Source organism: Myiozetetes cayanensis, unplaced genomic scaffold, assembly GCF_022539395.1.
Source record: "Myiozetetes cayanensis isolate MyiCay16 unplaced genomic scaffold, myiCay2020 scf1, whole genome shotgun sequence".
In the NCBI taxonomy this organism is placed as follows: Eukaryota; Metazoa; Chordata; class Aves; order Passeriformes; family Tyrannidae; genus Myiozetetes; species Myiozetetes cayanensis.
In genome coordinates, this window is record NW_026086604.1 from 86,269,500 (window position 1) to 86,283,939 (window position 14,440).

Here is a 14,440-nt window from a genome sequence, read left to right on the forward strand (position 1 = left end):
AGACATTATTCCTTCTTCTGTTACAGAAAAAAAAAGAAACACCAACCTTTCATAACCTCTTGAATACAGGGAGGTGTGTGTGCATGCACAGACCAACACCCCTTTCCCATATGCACTGAGAAAAAAGGTGAGAATAAAAGGTTTCCTATGCATAGCACATTATTCTAGAAAGGTAGGAATATTAATAATAGGCTTGCCTTTTAATGCAGGAGAAAAAAAAGAAAGAAAACAAAAAAAATGTTGACTGTTCATCTACTTAAACTATTATTAAAAGAGAAAAACACCCAGGAAAAGGAAAGGTGGCATGATCAGAAATAAACATCTAAAGAAAATGAGATTTTTTTTCCATACTACTTTAAATCCTAGAAAAGGAAACTTTTTTGTACCTTTTCTTCTTGAACCCCTTTTTGCTTCAGATCCTGAAACAGTACATTCAATTATTCAATTTTGCTGTTCCATAACAGGTACACACATTGCCTTTTAAATGCATACAAAAAAGTTGCATATTTTTGCTTTCATTTTCCCTGTGTGTTTGTTGCATACTGACATCAAATTCCCTGCAGGCATCCTAACCTTACAATTGGAGAAGCAGTGCTCCAGGGTTTTCCACATGTCTAATACACCTGGATAAAAAGTGCTAATTGTCACCAACTTCCATTAAATGACAGCAGTAAGGCACAAAATATGCTTGATTTGCAGATGCTAGTGCTACTGGGAGTTAGCAGCAGATTAATAATTGTGCAGACCTCAAACATTCCCCTGGCACTGCCAGCCTGGGTTTCCAATGCAACATTAGATTACAAGGCCTTTGTTTTTACCTTGCTTTCCTGAGGAAATCTGGCTTAGGCAGTTGTACTGTTTCCCTCTGTGTGCAACTGTCCTACCTTCCCATAATAATTTCTGGGTGGTCCGAATAAATTTTAAAGGAAAATAGAGGTTGCAATTGTACAATGGCCTTCACGATTTGTGAAAAACAGGCAGCTAGGTAGATAGGGTTGAGACTGAGTTTTAGTGTTTCAAATATCCGGACTTTCTAAATTCAGGTATTCTTGCAGGAAAGCAAATCCTAATTCTGTTCAAGTTTTGTTAGTGCTGAAAGTAGAAGGGAGATGCACCAGATCACATATTCAGCAGGTAGCAACCCTGCATCTGACCACCTTTATGGATCAGGTGTCAGACTAGGTTCCCAGTTTTGTGATGATTTTTTTTCTTTTTGCAAACCTATATGCCAAAAAAATTCTATTTCAGCTTGAGGCTTTGAGTGTTCATCAGGAGTCAACTTCTCGCACAGGTTCAATCTTGCTCTGGTTTCCTCTAGATAAATTCGGGGGCCCACACTTCCCCTTCTCTCCTCTCTTCTTGCTCTGCTGCTGTTGCTGTTTCCTCTCTACTCTGAGCGCACATGGGCACATACCCTTGGGTATGAGGACACCACCCCGGTAGCATGCAAGCTTGCTGGCGGCTCCGGTGGCATTGCAAAGCTCATTTTTGCATGCAGCAACATGATTATGGCGAAGGTGAGGGCGAGGCTGAGCAGATGTGTTTCAACACTTCTTTCTTGGTATTTATTACCATGCCATAGCATTCCTTCAACCTGGCCTGCTGCTGCTCCAGCTGCCTATGCAAACTCCTGATGGAGCGCAACAGCAGAAGCCGTCGGTACATAGCTAGTTGGAGCCGGTACTTCTCCTTTTCCTCTTGTTTCTTGTTTTCTAAGGTCTCCATTACTGTTGTGGTCTTCATCCAAATCACATGGCCCAGACTACAAGAGACCGTATTGCCCTTGGTGCCGCTTCCTTCCTGCTGTGTGTGGCAGTCCTTTTGGTCAGTCCCAACCTGTGGGGATTCACTGGCTTCACAGAGCACCCTTGGGACCTGAAGCACTTCTGAATTCAATTCACCATCGCAGAAGGAGCTTTTGGAGCACAGGGAGGCAATGTCCACAGGCTGCAGGTTACTGACTACCACAGGGTACAACGAGTCACCCAATGATACGTCTACAGCTGTCATATGATGCTCAGCCAGCCCAGAGGCTGTTCTCTGGTTCTGGCCACCACTAACCATCTCTGGGCCAGTCAGGGCTTTTACCAGGGTCACGGCCTTGCTGGAGAGGACAGACAGTCTTTCTGGCCCCGCTGAGCTTGCCCTGTCTTCATTAAGGCTGGCTAATGAAGGGCTGGCAGAGCAACCAAGGGATGCCGTAACAGTATCATGATTCGGAAATCGATCTTCATCTTCACAATTATTTTGGATGTCCTCTTCATCTCTTGGTATTACAGCTATTGTCTCAGCCATTTAAACCATGAGCTACAGAAACTTTCTGTGGACAAAGGTGGAAGCAAAAGGATTTCATTTCTACATACACATACGGAGAAACCCAGTGCAGTGACATTTGAAGAAAGAACCTCTCTTTATGTTTAAGCAATGGACCTATTACTTTTCTAATAAAGCACAACCTTTGGGTCACTTCAGGCCATTTCTTGTGATTTGCATTAGATGTTCTTCGAGACACAACATTAATCCAATAATAATTAAAATGATATACTGTACTATTAACATTCTCAAATCTTTAAAGGCAAGTGATCTATCCCTGCAGCACTGGCTGTGCTGACTAATTAAACAGAATACAGTTGTAAATGGGCACTGTAAGCACTTCTCCCATTTAAGAAGTGTAGTTTGTAGAGACAGGCGAGTTATCAGGATTGATCAGCTTTAGAGAGAGGTGGATGTACCACAAACAGCAGGTTGTATTTAAATGCCCTCTCCATGATTAATCTCTCTGCTACCAGTTTGTTTACAAGGTTGCCTTTCCCCCTCCTATTAGTTCTAACTATAAAGCTGTTTTAGCACCACACTAGCCAAAGAGAGGAAAAAGAAACCAAACACTTACCGAGGTTACTGAGGGAAAGGAAAAGAGTTACAGTGCATTGTGTTTATGTATCATTTTTTCTTGAATGTGAGTCAGCACAGTCTGGAACAGAAACATCACGGTGCTGGAGCAGGAGCAGCAACAGCATTACGCAGCATCCACCCAGCAACAACACAGTCAGTCCCAATCACAGAGGAGTGCAGGGCTGCTTTCTTCCTTCTCAATGGCCATTCCTCCCTGACATGCAGCTTTTATGTCATCTTTGAGCATCAAAATGAATAGCAGGATTGGATGACACTTTTCTTCCACCTAAAAACAAACATATCTAATTTACCTATTCTACAGAGGGGCAGTACCTGTGGCCTTTCCCACCCCTGACAGTCAGAAGGAAGGTAGCAGAGCACCAAAAAGAGGGTGAGGCATTCTGGATTCAAGTATTCACATTTTCCTTAAGGAGGAAATAAGCTTAGATAAACTTCAGCTGCGTGCACAGGCTAAGCCCAAAATTAAATAAGCGTTCAGCACCAACCAAATGCCTCACATAAAGGCAGGTAGAAGCTGTAGATTGAAGTGTTTAATGTATACCCTTATTTAACCAGGCTGGCCTAATCTTAAAGGAGCAGCTCTACATCCAACTAAGCCATCCTACAGAACAATAAACTTTATCTGCACTTCTGATGCTTAGAAAAGCTACCTTCAGCATCCTCTCTTGCTTGTAGTACCAGGAACAAAATTCACAAATAATCTATCTGCATCTACTTCAATCAATTAACCATAGGGCATCAGTTGCCCCAAGACTTTCTCTACTCCATTCTGCTACTATAAACAGAAGAAAGAAGCAATCCAAAATTCTATCTAGAATCTTCCTGCAGCTGGAAAAGAATGAAAGTAGATCCTATCTCCACTTCTATGTGTGCTGCAATACAGATAATTTTTTTTTCATTTCCGTACTGACTATCCTTTTTTCTGATGACTATGTTAGGATATACTTACCAACTCAAACATAAGAAGCCTGGTTAACATAAATTCAGATTTATACCCTGAGGTCTAACTTGAATGAATTTTTTGGTGCAAGAGGCAATTTGCACAGAATTTGTAAACTAAACTAAACTAAACCTGCTGTGCTTATGTGCCAGATCATGCTGCAGATTATATAAATAATACTAGGAAGAGATTAATATCCAGTGAGTTAATAAACTCTGCAAGTTTATATCTTGGTGATTCTCATTTATCTGAATCATAAGTTACGGTAATTGAAGAATATGGAATTCAGATAACAGGGATTTTACTGCATTAACACACTGAAAAGGTTCCTTGTAATACAGCATTATATGGAGAGTGTTTTAGCTTCAGCTGCTCTCTTCCCCAGAGCACTGCAGGCATATCTCCCTGCTACAAAGGGGACAGTGGATAGGTGCTAAGGAGTACCTGATCTCCAGCTATGTCAATACTTTTCTATTAGTAATAGTATTTTGTTCCCCACTTCGACATCAGTAGCTATCTTCTGCAAAATAAGTATTTTCTAATAATCTAACAAGACCTGAAAAAACAGAGTTTTGGTGTTTGTGGTGGGTTTCTGGGGATTGGTTTTTTGTTTGTTTTGGAATTTTTTTTTTTTTACAGGCAGTACTCTTTGAAGAGATGGGGAGGGGGACAAAAAAGTCATTTTCCTCACCAAATTAGAGTCACAAAAAATAATATTAAATGTTTTATAGGTGTGAATCTGGATAGAACAAATAGCATCTGATACAATCAACTAAGCAATAAAACTACAATCAAAACTGATTGAGTTAAATGGCTTTTCATAGAATATTATTACTTCAGCTGTAATCTATGAAGCTTAATACCAAAAAATATTCAGTCCATTGGATTCAGAGAATCAGCACAATATAAATACTGCCAAAGATACATACATATTTATTATTTCTAAAATACAAGTACCACTTATGGCCAGGGCTGCATTCATTGTTATAACAGGGATGTTATTATCTTCCCCTCCATTGTTCACAACTTCTTAAAATCTCAGCTAGAGCATCAGATGGAAAGGTTCTAGATTCAGTTTCTGCCTGAAAGTGATCACCTACAGACCACTTCAGTCAGAAAGATGCAGATGCTCAAGCACGAAAGCTGGAACAAAACCAGTCTTACGTTGGGAAGACTTATGGAAACCCTTCAGGAGAAAGGTCTCTTGTATAACTGACAGACTCAGGAGCAGGGAACAAGACCACAGCTCACTTCAAAAGGAAACATGTAAATTCTTGTCCTGAGATGAAACAACGATCCTTCTATTCACCCAAGACTGTTTCCTTGACAAAGTGACTCCTACAGTTTATCTCCCTTTTATTTGCAATTTAACAAAGCAATAGAGAACTGAAAAGACTTTATGCTAGTTTCCTCTTCAAAAGGCACATTGTGTTGTTTCCCTGGTGAAGAAAAACTTTTGATAAAAGTTTGCTGTTCCTTCTAAGAACCTGTTGCAGACAGACTGTTCAATGCCACTTGCTCACTCATGGACTTGTTTTTCTATTTTATGGGAACCTTTCCAGGCAGAAGCTGCTTCAGATTTCACAGTGAATACATCTGGCAGTTCAACACTCTGGGAATTTCAGGTGGGCAAAAAGAAAGCAAAGACACCCTCAACTGAGGTTCATTGCATTTTGTTACCAGCCATTCACAGGTAGATGTAGCTATAGCAGTTTCAAGGTGTAGATAGACCTGTATATTTGACAGCTTCAAGCTGTTAGTCTTGCATGCCCTTGCAAAGTCTATGTCCGCAGAGGTTTTTAATCCATCACACTCTTCAAGGTATTAGCTACAAGGGGCATTTGGCAACCCATATGCTCATAAGTGTAAGCACGTGCTGAAATGCTCTGTGCTTGCAGGCTTATGGAATGAGCGCTTAGCCATCACAGTTGTGTCTTGTGTGGCAGTAGAAAAGACCTGGTCATAGGGAAGTCCCTGCAGATAGTCAGGACAACTATTTCTCCTTTCTCTTCCAATTACAGTGCCATTCTCAAGCACAGACAGATATGAAGATAGGAAAGTGCTTGGTCTTGTTATTTTATTAAGTACAAATGTTTTACTGAAGTTCAAAGCATAACAGCCAAAGAAATTTACAAACAGCATCAAAGGTGACAAGCATTGGCGAAGATACACCATTAAAAGACCATGGCCTGGAATGCTACATTGTTTTGTATTTGAGCTTGGGGAGTATTTTTAACAAAATAGTAAAAAATATCTTATTACACAGTAGTGTATTTCCATGTTTTATATTAATTTCTCTTAAAGATCAAAAGGAATATTTTGTCTGTTATTGTACACACTCGCATGCCCTCCTATGAAATCAACGAGGTCCACATATGTGCATCTGAGGCCTAAATTTTTCCCCAAAGATTCTTTAAAATCCTTTTACAGGGCAGTAAGTTGTAGAAGAAAGTCATATGTTCCCTTTCTTCTGCCTTCATACCCAAAACAGACAGGAGTTCTTACTGGCTGCTCTGTATTATGCTGGATGGTAGCAGTGTCCTGAGGGGCCACTGGCCAGCCAGGGATTGCCATCATTCTGCTGTCATGCTTGTCCACATCTAGGCATTTCTGCAAGCCTTTTACACGAACAGCGAAATAAGGAATGGAGCCCAGCTCTGTGTGCAGCCCACTGATAATATCAAGAAGTGCTCTAGATATTTCAGGACCAGGGAAAAGCATGGCTGGACATCTCAAGGGCTTTCAGACAGAAGGGAATTAATAACCTAAACAGAGCTGCAGTGCAATTGTGTGTTCAGGTAACCTGGAAGCATTTAAGGAAAAGTAGAGTGAATACATGATTTTACCAGTGAGGAAAGTTTCAGTGGCTTTGAACATGAAAATCCATGCATTTAAGCATACTATCTTTATATTAAGCATAAGAAACATTGAAACAATCTGCCACAACTGGTAAAAATTAGCAGGTTTGTTGCCAGTCTCAACAGAACTGCCTGTCAGAGGTGCAAATCTCTGAAGGAGTAGCTCAGACTGCATTCAGACAGAGGTTGAGTTGAGTTTGCAAGCTTCAAAATCTCAAGACTGCAGGTGCCAAAGTTACCCAAACACTAAGAAGAGGTTGATGACAGCTCTCACTGCAATATTTCAGCAACTCTACTACTAACTCTGGGCTTAACTATTCCCAGGAACACAGCATGAAAAATACATTTATATGGATTTATAAAGATATTTTGGAAGTGAAAGATTTTGATTTTTTCTCAAGGCAGCAGCTGTACTCCCTACCATCTATGCGGAAAACATTCACTTACAATTTCAACCACCGTTCGTCAAATGAAGGAATAATAGCATCATTGCCCAAACCAGTTTAAGGTGACATTCCTACCATCAGATCCACAGAGCCATGCTTTTATGCTGAAACAGCCACAAAACTTTTCAAAGTCATCTTATGAACTGAGGGATCTACTTAAGCAGTTAAGATTGTCTCAGTGCTGCAGAGGTCAAGGAGAAGATGGACAACCCATGGGTACCTGTAAATGGGCTTTTGTTTGTTTTTTCTCTCATCTGGGCAGACTGATCTATATTGGGCAGACCCAATGGGTGTCAAAGGGGCCGGCCCATTTCAACATGAAGGAAACTTTGCATTTCTAGAGAGGGTTAAGAATGTTTTGCAGCAAAGACCTCTGCATCATATGCCCAACAAATAACTGGGGCAGACAAATTGAAATTTATAGTGACTTAAAAAATATGAAGAACTTCCACTTTACCCCACTTACCATTTCTTCTTCTATTGGAGATAATATGTTTGTCTATAATTCATTACAATTATACTGAAAAATTAAATCGGATTATACACAGAAAAAATGATGAATTAAAAAAAAAAATCCCTTAACTCTTAAGTGAAAAAAAAAATCTAAAATGTCAAAGGCTTAGTTACTTTTTCCCCACAATAAAGATGGTAGCAAAATTGAAAGTGACCTTCTTCAGTGTGATGCTCCTACCTTTATTTTTTTATTTTTAACCTTAATTTTGCAGAATGCCTATAATTTTGTTCAGGAAAAAAATTAAGTGAGGGAGGGGTAGAAAAAAATGCAAATAAATTTAAAGTAGAAGATCATGTAACAGTCTTCCTATAGAGGAAACTGAAACATTTTTCCTGTGAAAAAGATTACCGTAATCTACATATATTTGAATAGTCTCCAGTATTAAAAGACTTAAAAGTATTGCTCATTGCAAGAACTCCATGCTTGGCAGGTGAATACTGGATTACCAAACCTACCTGATAGATTTCAGATGTGAGAATAAGTGTGTAGACAACTCACGTCTAGTTACAGTTCACATCCGGTATGCATTGAGAGAAAAATCCTTTCTGCTAATGAATATGTAAACAGACTATGTAATTTTTTAATAATTGATGCTTATGTCTGCTTTCATGTTGACACTTGATCATAACTGACAAACCAATGGCTAAGAAAGAAGAAAGCTTTAAGCTGTAAGAATAATAAACAAACCACTGTGAGAGATGGAAAAAACCCAACATACATGGGAGGAAAACTTCAGGAAATGGGGCGAAGAAATAAATGGATAGACAAATAATTGTTTGGTGATTCTGCAATTTAAAATGAACTTACAAACCTTTCCAGAAGCCAAGTAATTTATTTTTTCTAAAGTAACAACATTAAATACTTCAAAAAGGGTGTAAATTTTCTGCCTTAACTGTTAATGCAGAACGGTATGAGAAGAGAATATTAAGAAAATTACATTTAGTATAAAATTTTTTGTTGAGAAACAGTTTCAGATCAAGCAGCTAAAAAGAAAATAAATAACGGATGCATTAATGCTATTTGAGCCTAACCATCTCCACAAATCTTAAATTTACTCATGAGAAGCCAAACTCTACAAATCAATATCAAGGACTGAAAAGTCTGCATCTACAAACATCTCAAAAATTCTACTTCCTCATTCAGAATGTCTTTTTGTGGAGTCAACTGTGGTGTTGACTACATATCAACTCTTTCAGAGCATCCAAAATAACCCAGCTTTACTAATAGTGCCTATATAGACTCACTTGCCACACACAAACACAGAGGAAAAAAAAAAAAAAAAAAAAAAAGTAACATTTCTTGAAGGTCATTTGGGGCTGAGAATGCTGGGCTTGCTTACTCCTAAATACCCTTGAAGCTGCTAACGTGGCTGAGATGGATGAGAGTGAGTAGGATACAAGCCTGTCTGTCATCAGGGATATCAGCAATATGTACTGTAATTGATCTAAGTCTCAGCTACAGCAGTTGACAGACTCCAGGAGGGAATGAAGACACATGGACCACAGGGTTTGTTGTACTTAGACTGTGTTCTTATTTTGCAACATAGGCATTGCTCAGCAACCTGGATTTTTGCTGTGTGCTTCCAGTGGTTAGAGTAGATAATTTTTTTTCATACCAGTAGTTTCATTTTTACATCCAGAGGCTCTTTGCTGAGTGTCTGTCAAAGTCCAATTCATTACCTGCAGAATTATCAACCCTATCACTAAAAGAAAATTTTTTAAGAGATTAGAAAGTAATAGAGAAAAGATAGACATATATATACAATAAATAAAAGATAAGCCTCCAAATATTTGGAGGTTTATTTTGAAGATGTGTATCTACAGATACTTATTTTTTAAAGGAAGAAGAGATATGGGGTCCAATTTCTAGTTGACTGAATGGAGAACAAGGATAAAAAAGAAGAATCCGAGATACCAATCCCACTAAAGCCTCAGGTTGAACAGAAAAAAGTTAAATGGTGCTGCCTGAGCTTTAAGGCCCTGCTGCTCACCTAATTCTGAAATGGCAAGCATAGTTTCTGGATGCCAAAAATAAATAATGCTTCCTTGTACCACTTATGTTCCCTGCAGCCCTGTCTGCTTGAACCCCAGTTGAACGTCCCTGAGCCACAATCCAAGGTCCTGCTAGAACCCCAATGGCACATGTGGTCCCTAATCCTCCTTGTACCCAGAAGGCACTATGAAGCTGCCATTAACTCCAGTGACACTAGGCCACAATTTTATCCTCAGTTTTGCTTACTTAGCCTCCTTGAAATCTACCTGAAGTGCATTAAAAGAACACAGAGCCATCAGTCATTGCCAACTGTTAGTGTATTATTTGTCACCCTGGGAACTTTCCCCCATCCTTTCTAAAACGTCTGCCAAGATGCCACCACAACAACCATTTTGACTCCTGAAGAGTACCCAACACTTAGTGGAAGTTTTGTACTAATTAAGATTTTGAGAGGAGTAAGCTAAAACCTCATGTTTGGCCTCATACTTAGCAAATTACTCACAGTTCCTTGCTTCCCTTCACAAAACTGTCTTGATAACAATCACTGCCAGTAGGGATCTGAGACGAGTCCAGCAAAATCCCAAACAAATATATTCCTAGATATGTAAGCCCCACCTCCTTAGGCAAAAACAATAAGTCAAATGAGTGAAGGATCTGCTGCTATGTTATGTATGGTATTTGTGCATACACCAGTGTGCAAGAAGCCTTACAGAGGCTTCTGTCACAGCTTGTCAAATTGCCAGTCTACTGATTTCAGAAATTTGCACTATGGTCAAAGAAAGGTTGTTGTTTTGTCATTGTAGAAAGGTGGTACAACTCTGCAGCTTCTTTCAGTGTAGGCTGAGGGAACGAGAGCATATTATGTATGTCAGAAGGAGGTGGAATTGGCCAAGTCAAGCAAGTTAAGGCAATCCAAACCTTTGGCACGGAGGAAAAATAAATCTTTGTGGAAGGACAGAGTTCAGATATAAACAACACCCACACAGACTATCTGAGGTCTTGCTTTCTCACTTGGAAAAACAAACTTCTTTCTGAACTCTGCTCATTTTTACAGACAAAGTCATCAAGCTCAATGGAAAAAAAATATAAGTCATAAGTACAGGACATCTAATCTAGGTAATTTATCTCATCCTAAAGTGTTTTCAACATAGACAGGACTAACTGCCGCTTGGAACAGGTTTCCTTTAACTTCACTTTCAAGTGACGTTAACTTTTAGATGAGTAAGTCCACAGCAGTTCACCTTAACCACAAGGCATGTATGAGAGAGACTGAAAGTTCAGCCTTAACATAGCTAGAACAGAAACTCTTGGTCCGTGGAGAGGGTGATCCTAGCCCTGCTATAGCCAAATATCTTCCAGCAACCGGTGTTTTAGGGGTTTTCTAAGCATGATGCTACATCTAGATAACTGCATTTGACAGTCGTTGATAGAACAATTTGCCTAATTCCCTTTTGAAGCCGGTTATGCCTTTTGGCTTCTATAACATCCCATGACAATGAGTTCTGCAATCTAATTTTGTGTTCCATGAATAGCATTACCAACGGAGCAAGCCACACCTTTCCAGGGATTCAATGACATGCTGACACCATCTTACTTTTGTCTCATTTAATCTCATGAGTCATAAGCAATTCAACAAAGTTTTTTACATCTGTCTGGATTTTTCCCCAGTATGATAAAACTCTTTTGAAGCAATAACTATCAGCAAGCAAATTATCACAGGACTGTATTGCACACATAGCTCATGCTACCAAAAACTCAAGGATGGCTGAGACTATTCAGCAGAGGCTGCAAATAATGAGTAATAAATAGCTGTTTGCAGAAAGAAACGCAATGATGGGAGGAGACAGGGAGCCCTCCCACAATCCTGAAACAGCCCAAATAGCAAGCAGTGGAATCTCCCTGGAGGAGAAAAGCTAGGAGAAACCAGCAGGAGTTTCAGAGGGAGGGTGAGTAAGAAAAGAGACGGGGAGGAGGCAAAAAGATGTCTTTAGATTTCCGTAAGAATTAAACTGGAAAGGGGAGTGGGAGGGACAGTGGAGAGGCAGGTTAAAGGATTGTACTCCTGTCATAGTTAGCAGAAAGTGAGTAGGAAACGAGACCTGGACTGCCTCTCTCCCAAGTCTGCTGCCCTAGGCGACTATTTACTTTGCCTTTGCCCAAGCCAGCGTGAGATATTATAAAATGAGTTTCCAAAATGCTCTGAGTCACCAGAACATGGATGAGATCTGTGGATTCAAGCCACCTTTCAAGATTATGAATCTCTTCTGAATATCCATTATGCCAATGATATATAACAAAATCACTGCTATAATGTGATGCACATGTCAACTTTAAGGATACAGTCCCTGCTCAGATGGCATCAACAGAGGGACACGTCAGCATGGTGGATTACCAGAGCAAATGCTTTAGCATGCAAAGTGATGCAATGTGTTTTGACAACAATTGTTCCCTTATGTTTGTTTCTGTGTCAGGTTTGACTTGACTATCTGCCAGGACAATGCTCAGGATCCTTCGTTGAAGCTATGCAGAAGCTGATTATGTGATCAAATGCTTAAGGCACATAAAATCACTTCCAAGATCCAATGAGATAGATGTGCCAGAAAAGTCAGTAGGTGTTTGAAATAATTGACGCTAACAGCTAGACCTGGGTTTTTCAAAAGAATATGTGTTTTGTTTTGGATTTGGGCTTTTTTTGTTGGTGGTAGGGTGGGTTGTTTTTTTTCTTTTAATGCACTATCATATAATCTGCCCAGAAATCCAGCCTTAGCATAATGTTCACATCAAATGAAATTCACCCATTAGGAAAGAACACACACAAGGTCCTCCCTGAAGCGGAAAAAATGCAGTCTTTGTGTAAAGCAGATTCCCTGTGAGTCTTCTTACCCTGTGCACAAGCCTAGAACAACACAGCAGACTCTAGTGGCATAGCAGAGTTGATCTTTGTAAGGCTGAGAGACTCAGCACTGAGCTATAACTCTTATCAGGCCTTTGACCCCTATCTGTGACATTGAAGTTTTTCTATAAATGCTGCATCTATAGATGGCTATAGAAGAAACAGGTTACCTGCTCCTATCACTTTTATATTGCATTTCCAGCCTACCCTGAATCATCACAGAGTCCTCATAGTGAGTAAGTGTAACTCCCATTCAAGAGACAAGGGCAGAAGGAAAAATGACTATGGCACTTGGCCAAAAGTCATGATTTCATATAGAGGCTTCACCCTTTGCTCCCAGATTTGGGTCTGGCCTGGCACCAGGGTCTTACTACACAGTTTTGCAAGAGCATAGGGCCCTACGAGGTATTTAGGCACTGAAACCAATAAAAAGTGGTACCTATATACTTTCAGAAATCTGTCTTTAATTTCACCATCCCATAAATCTCTTTAATGGAGACATCCTTCATCTTTTCTGCTTCACAAGCCAGTTGTGAAGCTTAATTACACAATGATTATGAAGTCCAGTAAACACAACATATATTAAGAGTAGTTAATGAGATTTCTGTCACTAGCAGACTCTATCTCTTGTGAAATATTACTTAGATGTTGCAAAAAAAAATGTTTTTGAAAGAAAAACATGCATATTCAATATAAATCAAAGCCAGATTGATTACTTCCATAAATAATATGTTATACAACTTGATGATATCTATTAACACGAAATGGAAAATATCTTAGACTTTTCTGACCAACATGAAACCCTCTCTACTCATACATGTGTCAGTGGTTACCTGACATACCTGAGTGGGACTGTCTGTATGTTATCAGAGTGGGACCCACAAGGTACCTAATTCCCAAGGGATCTAGTGGCCTAAATGCCTCCAAAGACCTAATGTGAAGGTCACAGTCCACTGACTACCCCATATATCCACTGCAAAAAGATGAACTCAGTTTCAGATTATGTGCGCTCAGTAACACAGCCTTACCTTACCACTGGGCCCCACATGCACGTGGTGTCATCACAATTGCAACATGCTCAGCCAGTTCAGATTCCTCGCACTGCTTTAACCGTTTGTCCACTGTCTTTGTATGACCAAAGTACCTTGTGTTGTCAGAAAAGAATGAAGGAAGAAAAATAAAAAAAGAAGGTCTAAATGGCTATGCAGTATTAACTATGTAATGACCAAAGAAGGTCCACTGCAAAAACAAACATTTTCCCAACAGATATTCACATCCTGACCATTTAATTAATTTCATGGTAGGGTGAGTCTTGCCTAGATGACTACGTGCACACATAAGACTGCAGAGAAAGTGTCGCTTGCATATTCAGTACTTCCTCAACCAGTAGGAAAGCATATGACCTAACAGGGGTAGAAGGGCTCAAAGGGTGAAGGAGTTTCCTCATTGGCACACATCCTTCCCTGACAGAACAAACATACATCCTACCTACACTGTATCTGGGCAAATACATTTTCTGTTAAGAATTACAATATGGAATTCATAGATTAATAACACTTTCGCAGAGCTCAGGCAGGGGGGATTTTCAGCACACGAAGCCTGTTACAGCAAGTTTTTTTTAATATTCACCAAAGGAAAACCTGTTTGTTGACCTAAAGTGAAACTGCTTCCTATTCTCTTCTTGTAAAATTATTTAGGTCCTGTGGGACAACTATACTGAGGTTTTGACGTAAATATTAAAATTCTATTTAGATGTACAATGCTTTAATGCAAATTTTTACCATAAAACCAAATGCTCCATTCAGTTAAATTAATAGAATTACAAAAAGATGTAATGATAGCAATTAAGTCTTGAAAATGCAAATTTTATAGTCAAGGACAATT

The 14,440-nt window shown here is 39.5% G+C and overlaps 1 protein-coding gene across 1 annotated transcript; it reads right to left on the reverse strand.

The window, feature by feature from the left end:
• Nucleotides 1-406: 406 nt before the first annotated feature.
• On the reverse strand, nucleotides 407-13,612 carry LOC126640011 (uncharacterized). Its single transcript, XM_050315499.1, has 3 exons — nucleotides 13,585-13,612; nucleotides 2,891-3,178; nucleotides 407-2,320 (listed from the first exon to the last, which is right to left on the reverse strand). Exon 3 carries the CDS (start codon nucleotides 2,293-2,295, stop codon nucleotides 1,507-1,509), a length of 789 nt encoding a protein of 262 aa, XP_050171456.1. The 5' UTR covers nucleotides 2,296-2,320; nucleotides 2,891-3,178; nucleotides 13,585-13,612; the 3' UTR covers nucleotides 407-1,506.
• Nucleotides 13,613-14,440: the final 828 nt, after the last annotated feature.